Below are 13,894 nucleotides of genomic sequence, written 5' to 3'. Positions count from 1 at the left end.
TGGACACTGGGTGCAACTGACTGCTGGTGAGAAAATAAAACACCAGCTTTTGGAGCTGAGTGGCTTTATGCTGTGACTGACTTCATCCCTGCGTGTTTTTTGAATGGGAAAGAGAAAGAATAATCCATTTAAGGACTGAGGAGGAAAAGCAAGGAATTCCTGTAAAGGTAGAAGGCAGAGTTCTTTCTAAATATATAATGGAGCAGACTTGGGTTTTCTGGCAACTTCTTCTGAGTAAGGTGTTAATGGAATACCATAGGAGTGAAATCCCAGACGTCTAGTAATTTGACCAGTACTTTATGTTGTATCCCCAAATGTCCTTGTGTGAAAGTGGCTTGATAACAATAATTCATGCAAGTCATGAAGTAGCGCATGTAATTTTTAATTGTCAGCAGTTTATACTATGATATCTGTATAAACTTTTTTCTCTTAAGAGCTCTTACTTCTGTCATGCTCCTGCCCAGAGGCTTTTAAATTCTGAATTACAGTTTGACTGACAGCAAATGAGTGCCTCAGAAAATGCATAGGGGTCTCTTGCATCAGGTAGGTCAGAGAAGTGGAATTTCAGAATCAGATACTGTGTGACAACATTTCAGTGTTGAGCTTGTATGTAAAGCAGAGCCCTCTGTTTAAACAAACTAACCTTGGTGCTCAGAATTTGCTTATAGGTGTGAGAGTACAGAAAAACTGGTATTTCCAAAAGCCAATAAATAAAATTCAATCATGGCAATGCAATAAAAACTTTTCAGTATGTGTTCTTCGAATCATACCGTGGTGGACATTGCAAAGTACAGTTGTTGAATTCAGTCATTTAAATTTCCTCTATTGTGGGCTTTCCAAATAATGTCCGTTTAAAAATTACAGCACCTCTAAGTAATACCAAAATGCTGTTAACTAGAAAAGTGAAGTTTTAACAAGACGATAAATGCCTTGTCTATTTTGAATAAAATGCACAAAGGAAACAAGTTGAATGTTTAGGGAAAGTAAATGACTTTTAAATGGTTCCAGTGATCCACTCAAGCATTTAAGGTGAGGAATTAGAATAAAACAAAGTCAAAAAATGCCCAAGAGCATTTGCTTCACCAATACATTAAGTTGAGGAAATATTAGGAGAATAACATTCACAAAGAAGAAACTGCGGTTTAATTAACCTGTGTCTGGACTCTCTTTTACATTTCTCCTTTTTGTCTTACTCCCCTTTACCTCAGCCATCTCTCTAACCATTTGTGGTCAATGTGAATGATGGGATTCGAGTATCTTCTGTAAACACAAATGGCCATGTACATGTTCATAACATTACTAAGCTGTGATAACTAGATCAGCCTGTATTCTGTATCCATTTGAAATGATGCATGTGTGTTAGCAGCCAAAAGAAAAGAAAAAAGAGCAGTGTTGAGTTGTCAGTGCTCTCAAGAATGCAAGTAGTGTATCAATGAGCAGCAACAGGAGGGAGGTGACAATGGTAGAAGAAAGGAATATCTAAGATTGAGTCAATTCTGCCCCCCTCTCCCCTGATGCAGTGAGAAACAATATGTTGCTTATAGCATAGAAAGTGGCAAAATGAATAATATCAGAAGTATGCAATGATATATTCCCAGGATCAAGAGAGCACTGAGGGGAGATGCTCCATGGATGTTAGATGACTGTTTCTCCTAAGGCCTCTTTCAGCTCCGGAGATTCCTACAGGTTTCAGTGAACTTAGTTGAAATCTCTGTAGTGTATTCTGAACTTTGATTACTAGAAAGACAGCTTCCTAGAAAGTATTTGTCAATGTTTTTTCTGCAAGCTACAGTAGAGAAATTTATGTTGTTAATTGTATGTTTGTAGAAGCAGAAAATACAAATTATTAGAAGAACATCAGAAATGTAGTTAAGCTGCTATTGAAGTGTCATTCCTGCAGGTCATTGTTCTCCGATTGGAGTCGAGTTAATAGTTCAGTTGATGCACAAATGAGAAGGAGATTAGTCTCACATTCCCATAGCTGTGTTGGCCCTACAGTGCTGGGGAAAAGGAGACTTTTTTCCTAGTTTCTGCATCAGTGGAGTTTCTAACTTGTTTATACTTGCAAAACAATTTTCTTGAGGAGTGACACATCAATAGCTGCTTTGATACAGGAAACCAAACAAAAATAGTGGTATAATGGAGGCATGGTCTGGGACTTATGTCTGGAAGAAGTTTGGGGTTCTCCCACAGACCTCCAGTGTGACTGCAGGCTGTTCTAGCCATCCTATCTTTTCAGTTAAATCTGAAAAGGCAGCTGCTTATTCTCCCCTTCTCCTGACTGTGCCCATGGGTGACTAATTTGTGGCTCTTGAACAGCACAATCATTGTCCCGATGTTGGGACTTCGTTTGGAGTGGTGGTGGACTGTGATGTTCGGAGGGTGGCTTGATAGTCTGCATCTGTATGTGTGGCTTGTAGGGTTTTCTTTGTTGGGCATCCTGGTGTTTCTTTTGTTTCTGGCAGCTGTATTCTGCTTTGGGATGTGGTGTTGTGACATCTCATGGTGCTGGGTGGGTCAGCTGTGCCACGTTTTCACAGGGTTTTGGGGAAATGTCTTGTCTCTAATTGCTAGATACAGGGATGCCTGTAACAGCAAGCTCTGACTCGGGCGCTTCTGGGCTTTGCACAAATAAAACCAGTTTTATTCTGAGGAATACAGAGGTTCTAGTTACATGTAGTTACTTTTATACTTTTTAATAACTTAAAGGTAGTGCTATCAGATTCAAGGTATATTGAGTATCTGCTGCTTACCTTAAAAGTGTCTCTTGAGGATCTGGAGCTTCCCCCTCTAGCCAACTCAAATTCAAAGCTGTATTCTAGAAGTAAATACGATGTGTTTTGTCTGTATGCTGTGTAGCTGCCAACCATTCTAACTGCTTGTGCACATGCAGTCACAAATTCCTACTTACCTCCGGGCTATACTTAGGTCATAACCACTGTGAAAATCCAGGACATCAAATCTCTTCCTTGGCTTGCTGATATAGTACTTTGTATGTTGTCACAAAACAGAAGCTGATTTCTCTTATAGATAAGTTGTTTTTTCATGAAACTTACAAAAATATACAGCAGCATTGTTTTTGTAAAAATACAGTTATATTCCTAGTCAGTGAAGAAGTCTCTAAGTTAGAGTCTCAGCTATTGGGAAGCTGGTTTACGTATTGTAGAAATGGTTACCTCACCTATGTGTCCTGGGTGCAACACTAAATTTCTAACATGCAAGTTCAATTGTGGCCATTTCATTACAGGTTGAATTATTAAGGTAATGCCTTCCCAATTCTGTTTGAAAGGCTTGGGAAATAAAGATATTGGACTATATATGGAGAATATATCTGCCATGACAGGAAAAGCTCAGTCTACTTTGGAAATTTGTCTACAGTATAGGAAGCTGCTTATTAAAATGGGGTTGAAAGAAGGTGAAAGATAATTTTTTTGAACAGCAGAGCCATGAACAGTGTAGAGAAGGGTCTAGTTAAAAAGTTAAGCAGCTTTAATAATTGCCTTTATTTATCTGTTAAGAATCTTAGCTTTTTCTTTTTTTTTATGTTAGATTGTTGCTGTATTTCTATCTTATTAGGACATCTTTCCTGACTTTCAGCTTTATCATTATTGTTGATTTTGAGAGTGATTTCTTGATGTTTGAACAAGTATTTTTTTGATAGACCTGAGTAAACTTGTTCAGGAAAATTTTTAGAGTTTAGGGAAATGCCAAATGAAGCTAACTTGAAAAACATTTATAATATTGTCCCCCTTTTTACAATTACTTATCTCCTCCATTGTTCTCACAAAGGCCATAGTTAATTTCATTTATTTTGAAAGGAGGGATTAGGAAAGCGTAGAAACATTTTCTTCTATGGACTTCAGTTAGATATGTGTCTGAGGAACTTGGAAGTCTTGCTCAGGAGGAAAACTCCTAAGAAGCAGTTTCCACTGACATTGCTGTGGATCACTGGAACTGCAGTTTCTCTGAAAAATTCTAAATTAAGCTAGTGGCAAGTGAAGCACAAAGTTGTTATATAGCGCCACGCTGCCAATAGAACCTAAGAAGATAGTGAAGCACTGATTATAGTAGCATGAATCCGTGGGAAGATTGTTATATTACACTGCATAGTCTACTCTCTACATGCTTCATTTGATATAGTAACAGTAGACCAAGAGCTGTAATGTACTCTGTGTTTCTTGCTCTGTATTAGTGAAAATAATCCTATTGACGATCTAGGAGAATGAAAGGAAAATAGTAGTATCTAGGAGAAGGGAAGTGGGAGAAGAGATAATCTTATCTCAGATACTGAACTTGTGTTGGATTTATTGTTCCCATGCTGTTCGTAGGGCAGAATCTCCTCAACAATAACAACCAATAATGACTGCAACTGCAGAATTCATCACATGTATTACTATTGATCTGTTATGGGTCCATTCCTCCATTTAGGAGGGAAAGAAACCAGGCTATATAGCCTGCAGTGCAAATATGACAGAGTAAGGGTCATTTCGGGGCAAATGTCTAGCTTTGTAGACACAAATGTATTTCCATTTGTTGCTTATATGGATAGAGAGCACAGTGATTTCTGTTTTTTTTTGTTGTGCTGGTGTTTTATTAAAAGTTGTAAAGTGTACATCTTTGGAATGGATTACTCAGGTGCATTTATGAGAAAACAAAATAAACTACAGAAATAACAAGATACCTGGAAAAAAACCCATAGGATTTCTTAAAAAATGATTCAACTCATTTCATGGACCCGAGAAAAGCAAAAACCATGTTTGTCATCTATCACGTAACCTGGAAGTTATTACCTGTTTACAGTTCAGCTTTAAGGCATTTTTTGCCTCTTCTTTGTTTTTTTCTGCATCATATAATGGTAGAAGTTCAAAGTAATGATTTCTGTACCAGTCTATCTTTAATTATGCTTCATCTTGGCTCGGTTTAAAGTGATGCTCCTTTATAGTGTAATATATGCAGATTTACAGTATGAATACTGGAAATGACAGACTCCTGATGTTTGGATCAGAGTCTATGATATGTAATTAAAAAAAATATACAGTCAGAACCCATTCATCCCATCTTCCTTATCTGAATCTCAATGAGAACCTAAATATAAGTTTTGCAAAATCCTAAATGAGTCCTAGTGAATATCTTCTCAAAAATTCATATAATTCTGAATTAATTCTGTAGATGGCTTGTTTTAAATGAAGTCTGACAAGAGTAGGTTCATGGACAGTTTGAATAGTAGTGTTACTGCCTCAATATTTTTTCTTTTTAGATCATTTCATAGATATTCCAGGAAAAAAAGCAATAAGAAAATAATGTCACTGTAAGGGTGACATATTTGATAATACCAGCTAGATGACATATATGATAGTACTAGTTTTATGATTTTTCAGCTAATATTCCTACATCAAAACCCTTGAACCTCTATCTGATAGAATTTCAAAATACTTTATCAAATGGCCTTTGTTAAAGGTTTAAGAATGTGGTCAGTCTTCCTTATGTCTTGCAGTCACTGTTAGGAGAATATATGCTCTGTATTGAATTTCTCTAGAGTCATGTATCCTGTTTTGGATCTTAATCCTTACTTGCTAATTTGAAGTTCTTGTAAGGTACCTATGAAAAATGTCTGTAGAGTATTTTACCTACTGGGTAAACTAAATGATCTGTGCTGCTTATTGTTTGGCCTTAATATATACATCTAGTGACTATGTATCCTCTGTCTTAGGTGGCAGACTGCATACGAATAGTTCTTACTCCGTTCATTCTTGAATCTCATTCTCAGTATTCCACGGAATCACCATTCTGTTTCTCTTTTCAGATTAAAATAATATGTTACTAAAACTAATCTAATTCATATTATAGCTGCTAACAGTACAAATGAAACTAGGTAACAACAAGTGAAAGCTAAATATTAACAGAGAAGCATCTAGACACACTTGCAGGATGTCTTTTTTATTTTAAATCTGTCTTTCTGTTTTCAACACGAAATAATGTGACAGGATATTTGTGCTAAAGATAATAATTTCATGTGTTGATAATACTTCATGGATTACCCATCTGCTTTGGTAGTTTTGTGTGAACATGCAGATTTTCTTACCCTGACATTTTTCTAATGTAAGCCACAGTATTTTTACTGGTTTCTGCCCAGGTACCTGGATACTTACAAGGCAAAGAGACTCAAACCAGCTAATGTGTGATTTAGAGGATCTTACTTTTCTTAAGTAAGATCCTCTAAAGTAAGTTCATTAAATGCAGCAAATATAATTAATCCTGAGCATTAGATCCTGTAATTTTTATTAAATATTTCCTCAGTATAATATTTAGTAAGTAATGTAACCCTGCTTCTCTGTAGAAGCTACATGGTATTAAACAGCTTAAATCCCAATATGCTCAAAATATATTTTTGAATAATTTGATGTTTTATAGGAGAGGGAAAAGGTAAGTATTTTAACTAAATACTGAAAAGATATTATCAGCTAGGAAAGCTAGTTTTAATTGTCTTGGTATTTCATGATTTTTTTTGGCTTCACTATCAGAGAATGTTGAACTACTTTGGAAGGATGACCAGAAGTTTGGGAAAGGAGGTATGACTAGCTCTGATACCATTATGTTATACCACCCTATAAGATTCATATACCAAGTTTTTCGGAACGTGGAGAGGAGAGAGTAACTTGAAAGCAAACACATCATCTTTTGTAGTTAACCCTCAGAAATCGCCCACAAATGCTAATAGTTAACATCAGTACTACTATTTATTCTACAGATCATGTGACAGAGTACATGTTTTTTTGGTGGCTAAATCAGTGATACCAAGTTGGGGGAGATGTAGTATTGCTCAAGCACAGCAGCAAATATAACGGCTCCCATGAAGCTCTGTTTCACAGGACAGTAGCATATAAAACTTAATTAGCAGTAGCCTCAGCAATTTATATAACTAGGATTTATTGATAATATGCAGTGTTAAAGCAGGTCTCCCACCAGCAGCCAGGTATTCTTCTGCTACCCGCTTAACTTCTTCAGTGTTGGTTTAGGCCATGCATCTTGCTTGATTACTCTTTGCACAGTATCCTGCCTAACATTTCTTTAGCAGCTGAATCAGCTGTGGTACATCCATAACTGTCCCTGACCCTTTTTCTAGAATTTTTAACTTACACATAAGTATGACTTCTAGTAAATTTTTTATTCTTCTGCCTTCTAGCACCATGGATGCCCAGACTCCACATTACTTACGTATTACAACTTTTAGCTGACTATCTGTCAATATAACTAATTTTTTTAAGTTAATGCTGTTAATACACTACAACTTGTAACTGTGGCTTTCCTAACTGATAAGACAATGCAGCTAAAGCAACGGAAGCAAGTTATTGTCATATTGTATTATTTATGCCACTCTACCACACAGATTGCGATTTCTGATAGAATCATTTAGTACTGGAATTATAACATCTGTTTTCCATTTCAAGGATCAGCACTTCATGTTTTCAAATGCCTGGCATCAGCCCCATTCAATTGTATACATAGTCCTAAATCCCTATTAAGTCCACCACTGAATATTTCATCCAGATTGTCCCTTGCTTCTCTCAAGGCTTTTTACTTAAATTAATTTTGGCATACAGTTGGCTGTAATTCTTGAACAGTTTTTTTCATGCTGACTTGTAACTTAGAAATGTTTCTTGAACCACTTTGCAAACATAGTTGAGCAATACACAAGATGTATAGACAGTGCAAGTCAAAAGTACCTCTTCTAAGAAACAACACTTTGCAAGAAAATGTTTTAAGGGACAGATGTGTTCTAGACCGCCTCATATTGATAGCCAAGGAGCAGCTTGCAGTAGTCCTGTCCAAAATCCTTTTGGTAGGCAGAATGCATTTACCTTTGTTTTGTCATTCATCTCATATTCACAATCCTAATATTTCTACATTCATAGTAGGAATTTTGTGTGTGATGTGGCTTGAAAAGTGACACCTGCTCTTAGATTTCTTAAATGTGTACTACATGATGAAAAACAACAGTGAATCCTTCATTGACTGAGGCCACCTTTCACCATTGTGAGAGTGTACCGGGCTCTTCAGTTGGGTGTTAATGTATTTGGCACCCACTTTACATCTCAACCTTCCAGAGTTGCACAGGGAGACTGAGATTTCAGACCTATCTGCTTATCTAGCAAAACTTCTGATCTTTTTATCTGTTGACATAGTTAAGACTTATTCATGTTCCCACAGCAAATATTGGAAGGAACACGCACAGTGTATTCCAGTTTGCATCACCTCTTCCCTTAACATTTTTTCTTGCTGATGTGTCACAGTGTATTAGACAATGTGATATTTTTTTAAGTTAATGGTGCTGTGTATGCATGTGTTTAAATGCAATGAATGCCACATCCTGAGAGAAGTTAGAAGTTGATTCACAGTTTTATATGAATGTATGTTAGCCAAGTAGTGAGGTGGTACTTCTTTAAATTTATAGTCATAACAGAAGAAAAAAAAAAAAAAAGTTGAATTATCCATTCAGTATAGTTGCATGGATTCTACATTGTTGGTTAATTTGCGTGAAATCTGTTTACCAGCCTAGTTCTACAAGGATGACTACCATTCCAAATCTCTGCACAGCTTCAAGCAGCTGTTGAAAAGCAGAAAGAAAACAAGATCAGCTTGCCAGAAAGGTGTTTCTTTTATCTTCTCAAAATTACTCTGGACCAAGGCCCAAGACATCCTAAGTGTTGAGTCCTGGACCAGTAACAGGTGTCTGATCCAATGTGTCATGACCTGTCAGGGCTAGAAATCTATGCTTTATGCAGTTAGAAAGAGAGGTTCCCATCGAATACATGGGACACAGGCTTGCTATATCCTTGCTGGATCTGGAAATATTATAGAGCACACAGTCGTTTTTATACGCCTGACTAAACTGCATTAAGGAAATGTCAAGATTTTGTAGAATGTGTTAGTTATAACTGGCCTCTTCTTCTGAAACCTATGTAATATTCATCTTTAAAGCACGTAATTTCCATGGAATCCTCAGTAGATGCCACAGTAAAAATTTATAGTTTTTCTTTGTAAAATTGTAATTTATTGCTACTTCCCTGTTCTGTTTGTATATAAAATGCATATATGAGTGCACATTGTGTAATTTATATAATTTATTGTAGTTATTATCTTATTTATCTTGTGTTCTTTATTTATTATTGTTTTATCTTATTTATATACTAGTGGTTCTATGGCTTTTTCCTCATCGTCAGCTGCTGGTTTGAGATTATTAGGTCCTTGTCTCCAGTAATTAATTCTCTGTTTCTTTCCCAGTCATTTCTGTGAAACAGCATTTAAACATTAAAGGCACTTTTTGTGACACAGGATCCTTTCATCCTATATGGGAAAAAATCCAAATTAGTATGGTTCTTCATTCTCCCAGTCCCTGCCTTTGTTCCCACCTATACCACCAAATGATATTGTATGGTTTGGTATAGTGACACTTGTAATTCCTATGTGTAAGCAAATGCATTACTTTGTTAGTAATAAAATGCATTTTGAGGCAAATCACAAAAATTGAACTCGTACATGATTTTCAGATTTCTGCCAAGCATTGCAAATGCAAGATGCTAGGCCAAGTGTTTCTATTTGAATTCAAAATCTCTTTGAAATCATTCAACAATCTGCTCACACTAGATTTGATAGTATGGAACAGATTTTTAGTTATCAGGTTATCCCACTGTGAAATACAGAGCAATCGGGAATCTTCCTCATTCTTTTGCTTCATGACTACAAGCAGGTATCGTTGTCAAGCTCTGTATGATCCTGGCATTGTTGAGTTAGATGGTTTTATCTGTGTTTCTTGAACAGTCATAAAAAAGATGTTGGGTGTTAAATATTTATATTGGAACTAAGCAAAGACTGGCTTGCAGTTTAGAACATTCTTCACAGCAAGGGCCAAGCGTTAATAGTGGGAATAGGAAAGAAATACAGTGACGCCAAGGCTCAAGATACTCCCTATGTTGTAAGGTGGTGGTATCAAAAAATTCTTTTTCTTCCCTCTCCTACTTGGATGTTTGCTTTCAGGAGAGACCATAAAACAATAATTAACCAATATTTCATGAGGAATTTTGCAAGAATTTGCAAGTATTTTTGATAATCTGAAATAATAGAACAACACTCTGTCAATTATTTTGAATGTTTTCCATCAAATTACTACATTTCATAAAATATGTGATAGTCTTCTGTTCTTCTGGCTCATGTAATATTTTGTTTTTATCTGAATGAAAATGAGAAGTTCTATTTTGCGTGTGCCAGTTAATCATATAGGTAGATAATAAGTGTTCATCATAAATGTTACTTGTCTGTAAATACAAACCAGCAAGATAAATGAACAGAAATGTTTCTGTAAAAGAAAAAGTAGTCTCTACAGTATGTACACTTTTGAAGTGCAATAAGTTGGAAAGATTTTTTTTCTGGTTGTGTCAAATCTTTAATGGTTTTTTCTGTCCTTTAATTTAGGGGTTTTTTTGTTGGTGGTGTTTTTTTTTTTTTTTTTTTTTTTAAAAAAAAACTATCCTGTCCAAGAGGGTATTACTGAGTGGGTGGAAGATTTTCTACTTGGTGAACAGGAGGATTGCTTCCATAACTGTAGATGCAGTATAAGGACTTTTTAGAAACCTCTTTTGGTGAGAATAGGTTCAGTGCTCAATTTTAGAGGAGCTTAAGATGACACTTTATATAAATTAGTCTGCTTTTGTAAAAAGCCCATTTAACAAAAATCATAGCTCTTCTCTTTTCTGACTAGTAGCTATGGGAACTATCTTGTGAAGAAATTATTTTCTTTTAGCTGAGGAGGCTGTAATGATCAATGCATTAGCAATGCAATGATCAATTCATTGGTGTTTTTTAGTGTATTCTTGTATTTTTGGTAACAGGATGTAAAAACCTGTTGGCTAACTTGAAATCCCCAATTCTGTTATCCCTCTGTTTTTTGTTGCCTTTTTGCATACAGAAGAGAAGCAATTGCTGAAATGCTAATTCACAAAATCTTTTCAGGATTGAATGTTCTCTGAAAGTCATACGGTCCTTGGTTGTTTTGTCCGAAGTTTGCATTTGTAAGATCTTGGAAAAAGAAGTCTTATTTTATTTTGCAGAGCATTGGATGTGACGACTATCTGGGTTCAGACAAGGTGATTGACAAGTGTGGAATATGTGGAGGGGACAACACTGCTTGCAAGGTTGTGTCTGGAGTTTTCAAACACACGCTAACGAATCTTGGCTACCACAAGATAGTGGAAATTCCTGAAGGAGCTACTAAAATCAACATTACTGAGATGTCAAAGAGCAACAACTATTTGGGTAAGTTGCATCTCAGTGAGTAAAGCATTCTTTGTGCACTAGTGCAACTGGGTGGAGGTTATGCCAGGAAAGGCCTTCTAAGCAGTGTGAAATAAATTACAAGGATGAGAGAGGAGGGGGAAAAAAGTTATTAAACAGGCATTTTATTCAGAACTAGCTGGCAGTTTATAATTCTGGCTTGATCTTGCATGACAAACACCACAGACCTGTTACCATCTATTTCCCTGTCTGGCTGACTGGGCTTTGGTGTTTTGCTATTAGTTGTTTCTGCTACGGTGATTACGCTTCCCATATCGTTAACCTTCTCTGAGCAGTCAAGAATCCAGCCAAGTGGCATGCTCATTTATGAGGAGTGCATTGAGGCTGCTTCAGGAGAAGAGAGCATCTTCTGATTGCCTAAAAATTTCAGTTCTTTTAAAGTGAAAGTATATAAAAAATGAATTGAGATAATGTGATATTGAGGTGGTATCTGCAGAATGCAAGGTCATTTGTACAAGTGTTTATTCTGAAGTAGGCCCTTAATTCAAAAGCATAGAGGATTCTGGAATATTTATATTAACATCATAACATCTTGTGGTATATTTCTAGATCTGTCTAGAGTGCTGAAAATTAGAGATTATGTGGAATTTCTGCAGATCTGTATCTGTCTTGTGTGCATTTGTGAACTGTGCCACCCTGTTGTAACCTCTCGTGTTGCCAGGTTAGGAAACCATCAGTTTGCCTGCATTTGTCCTTCTCTTTTGGAGCCAGTTCTGCTGAGGGGACTGGAAAGAGAAGAGTAGGTTAAGATTTGTAAAACCTGCCCCTTGCTCTTTAATTTCTCTTTACCTGTCATTCCATCCTTAGATCTGTCTTAAAAGTTACCATAACAAATAATAAAAATGGAGCTACACGAGGCCTTTCTTGCTAGGTTGGTGTAATTATTACTAGAACTATTTAGCTGTACTGGCAGTTTCAAATCCCAGTACCCTTGTTTGACAGCTGCTTTCTCTCACTTCTGGCTGGTAAGCATCTCAGCTACTGCTCAAGTACAAGAAAGGAAAGTGCTCATTATTGAATTGCTTCTCTCCCTTTTTCTGCTTTCTTCTTAATTCCTGCTGGAGCTGTAATTAGTTCTATAGAAACATTTGCCTCTGGGCAATGGGAGTTTATTATGGGGAACAGCCTGAACTGTAATATGAACTCCATAATTTTACCAAAAAACTACCTCTTCAAAAGTGAAGTAATAATATAAACTACCCACAATCCAAGAAAACCAAATGTTCTGGACCTCTTGTACAGTGATCTTACCAGTTCTAATATGTCCTTATTTCATCCAAATGTATTTTTGATACATTATATACACTGGCATTCATTTTTTCATGTGAACAGTTTGTATAATGCCCATCAACTCTTACTTGCTTGATGCTGAAATAAAAATTTTATCTAGAGCACTTCCATAGATGCTTGTACATTCAGTAGAAAATGGGTGAGAACACAGCTTACTTGGCAGGCCAGTGAAAATAGCCATGCTACTAATATATAAAATCATGGGGTTGAATGTAATTTTTCTGTCAGATTTACATACCAGCATCTGAAAACAGCTGGCGGAAAAATTCCCTTAACTATGTTAAAATGTCCTGAGCCACTTCAACATTTTTGGAATGGGCAGGACAGAAAAAGAGTGACATTTTTTGCTTAAAAAATAACCCGGCTGTTGGCATGGATGAGAAAGTGGCAAAGTTTTTCTTTCCCATGCTACTCCTTACCTCTTTATACCCTGAGCTCTTGGTTTATGCTATCATATTTTCTTCCTTTTTATCCATTTCATATATTTCATTTTAAAGCTGCTGGTATGGATTTAGACTGCTAAATTTGCCAGCTCTCTCTCCTGTTAGGAATTCTTGAGGCTATAGTCCCACCTAGAAGGACTCCAGCCCCTCTGCTTACACTATTACATGATAAACTTGGTTTATTGAGTCAGGTGAGTTGTACCAGGACAGGAACGAACATGTTCTAACGGATCAGAAAACTGAAACTAGAGAAAGGTTTGTCAGGGAATTTATTGGACAAGTGAAATGGTAATTGGGAGGTTGTTTTTTTGGCATATTGGTGGTCACAAATTTCACACTGCTAAAACAGCATTCAAAATTTAGACATGCATGTTTTTATAAAGCACATAACACTGTTAGAACTGGGAAGCTTCAAAACTCAGATCTGGTATTTATTGGTTTGTCTATACTTACGGTAATATGCAGAAGTCTTGAATTTAAAAAATAAATTTAAAAATCTTAAACTCATCCTTATACTGCAGCAGCAGTAAGGAAAACAACCCAGCAGCCATTCCTTTATGCATGTAGTTTGTGTGCTTTGCAAAACTGAAGTTTCAGGTCCCCGTTCTGTTACCGTCCAACTGTAGCCATCAGAGCTGCTTATAAGCAACACTCTTGTTGCAAGGAGTCTAAGTTAGTTGCTTTTGGTTTTCCTTTCACTTTGCCCATCTTACGGTTTCTTCAGTGCAAAATCATTAGTCAGGTCAAGGTCACTAAAATATTTTAGAAGATGACAGCAGATGTTTCTGGGAATCTGAGTTACCCTGCTTGTC

General features: G+C 36.4%; 1 protein-coding gene across 2 annotated transcripts in view; it reads left to right on the top strand.

Annotated features, from left to right (window-relative positions):
* THSD4 (thrombospondin type 1 domain containing 4) overlaps positions 1 to 13,894 on the top strand; it is a 351,408-nt gene that overhangs the window by 275,220 nt on the left and 62,294 nt on the right. For both annotated transcript variants that reach the window (XM_032990466.2, XM_032990467.2), the window contains one exon: positions 11,106 to 11,310. In XM_032990466.2, the coding sequence (XP_032846357.2) occupies positions 11,106 to 11,310 (205 nt within the window). The remainder of the gene's footprint in view (positions 1 to 11,105; positions 11,311 to 13,894) is intronic.

Source organism: Tyto alba, unplaced genomic scaffold, assembly GCF_018691265.1.
Source record: "Tyto alba isolate M040663 unplaced genomic scaffold, T.alba_DEE_v4.0 Super-Scaffold_41, whole genome shotgun sequence".
Classification (NCBI taxonomy): Eukaryota; Metazoa; Chordata; class Aves; order Strigiformes; family Tytonidae; genus Tyto; species Tyto alba.
The sequence above is the reverse complement of the archived record's forward strand: the minus strand, read 5'-3'. Positions and strand labels throughout refer to the sequence as shown.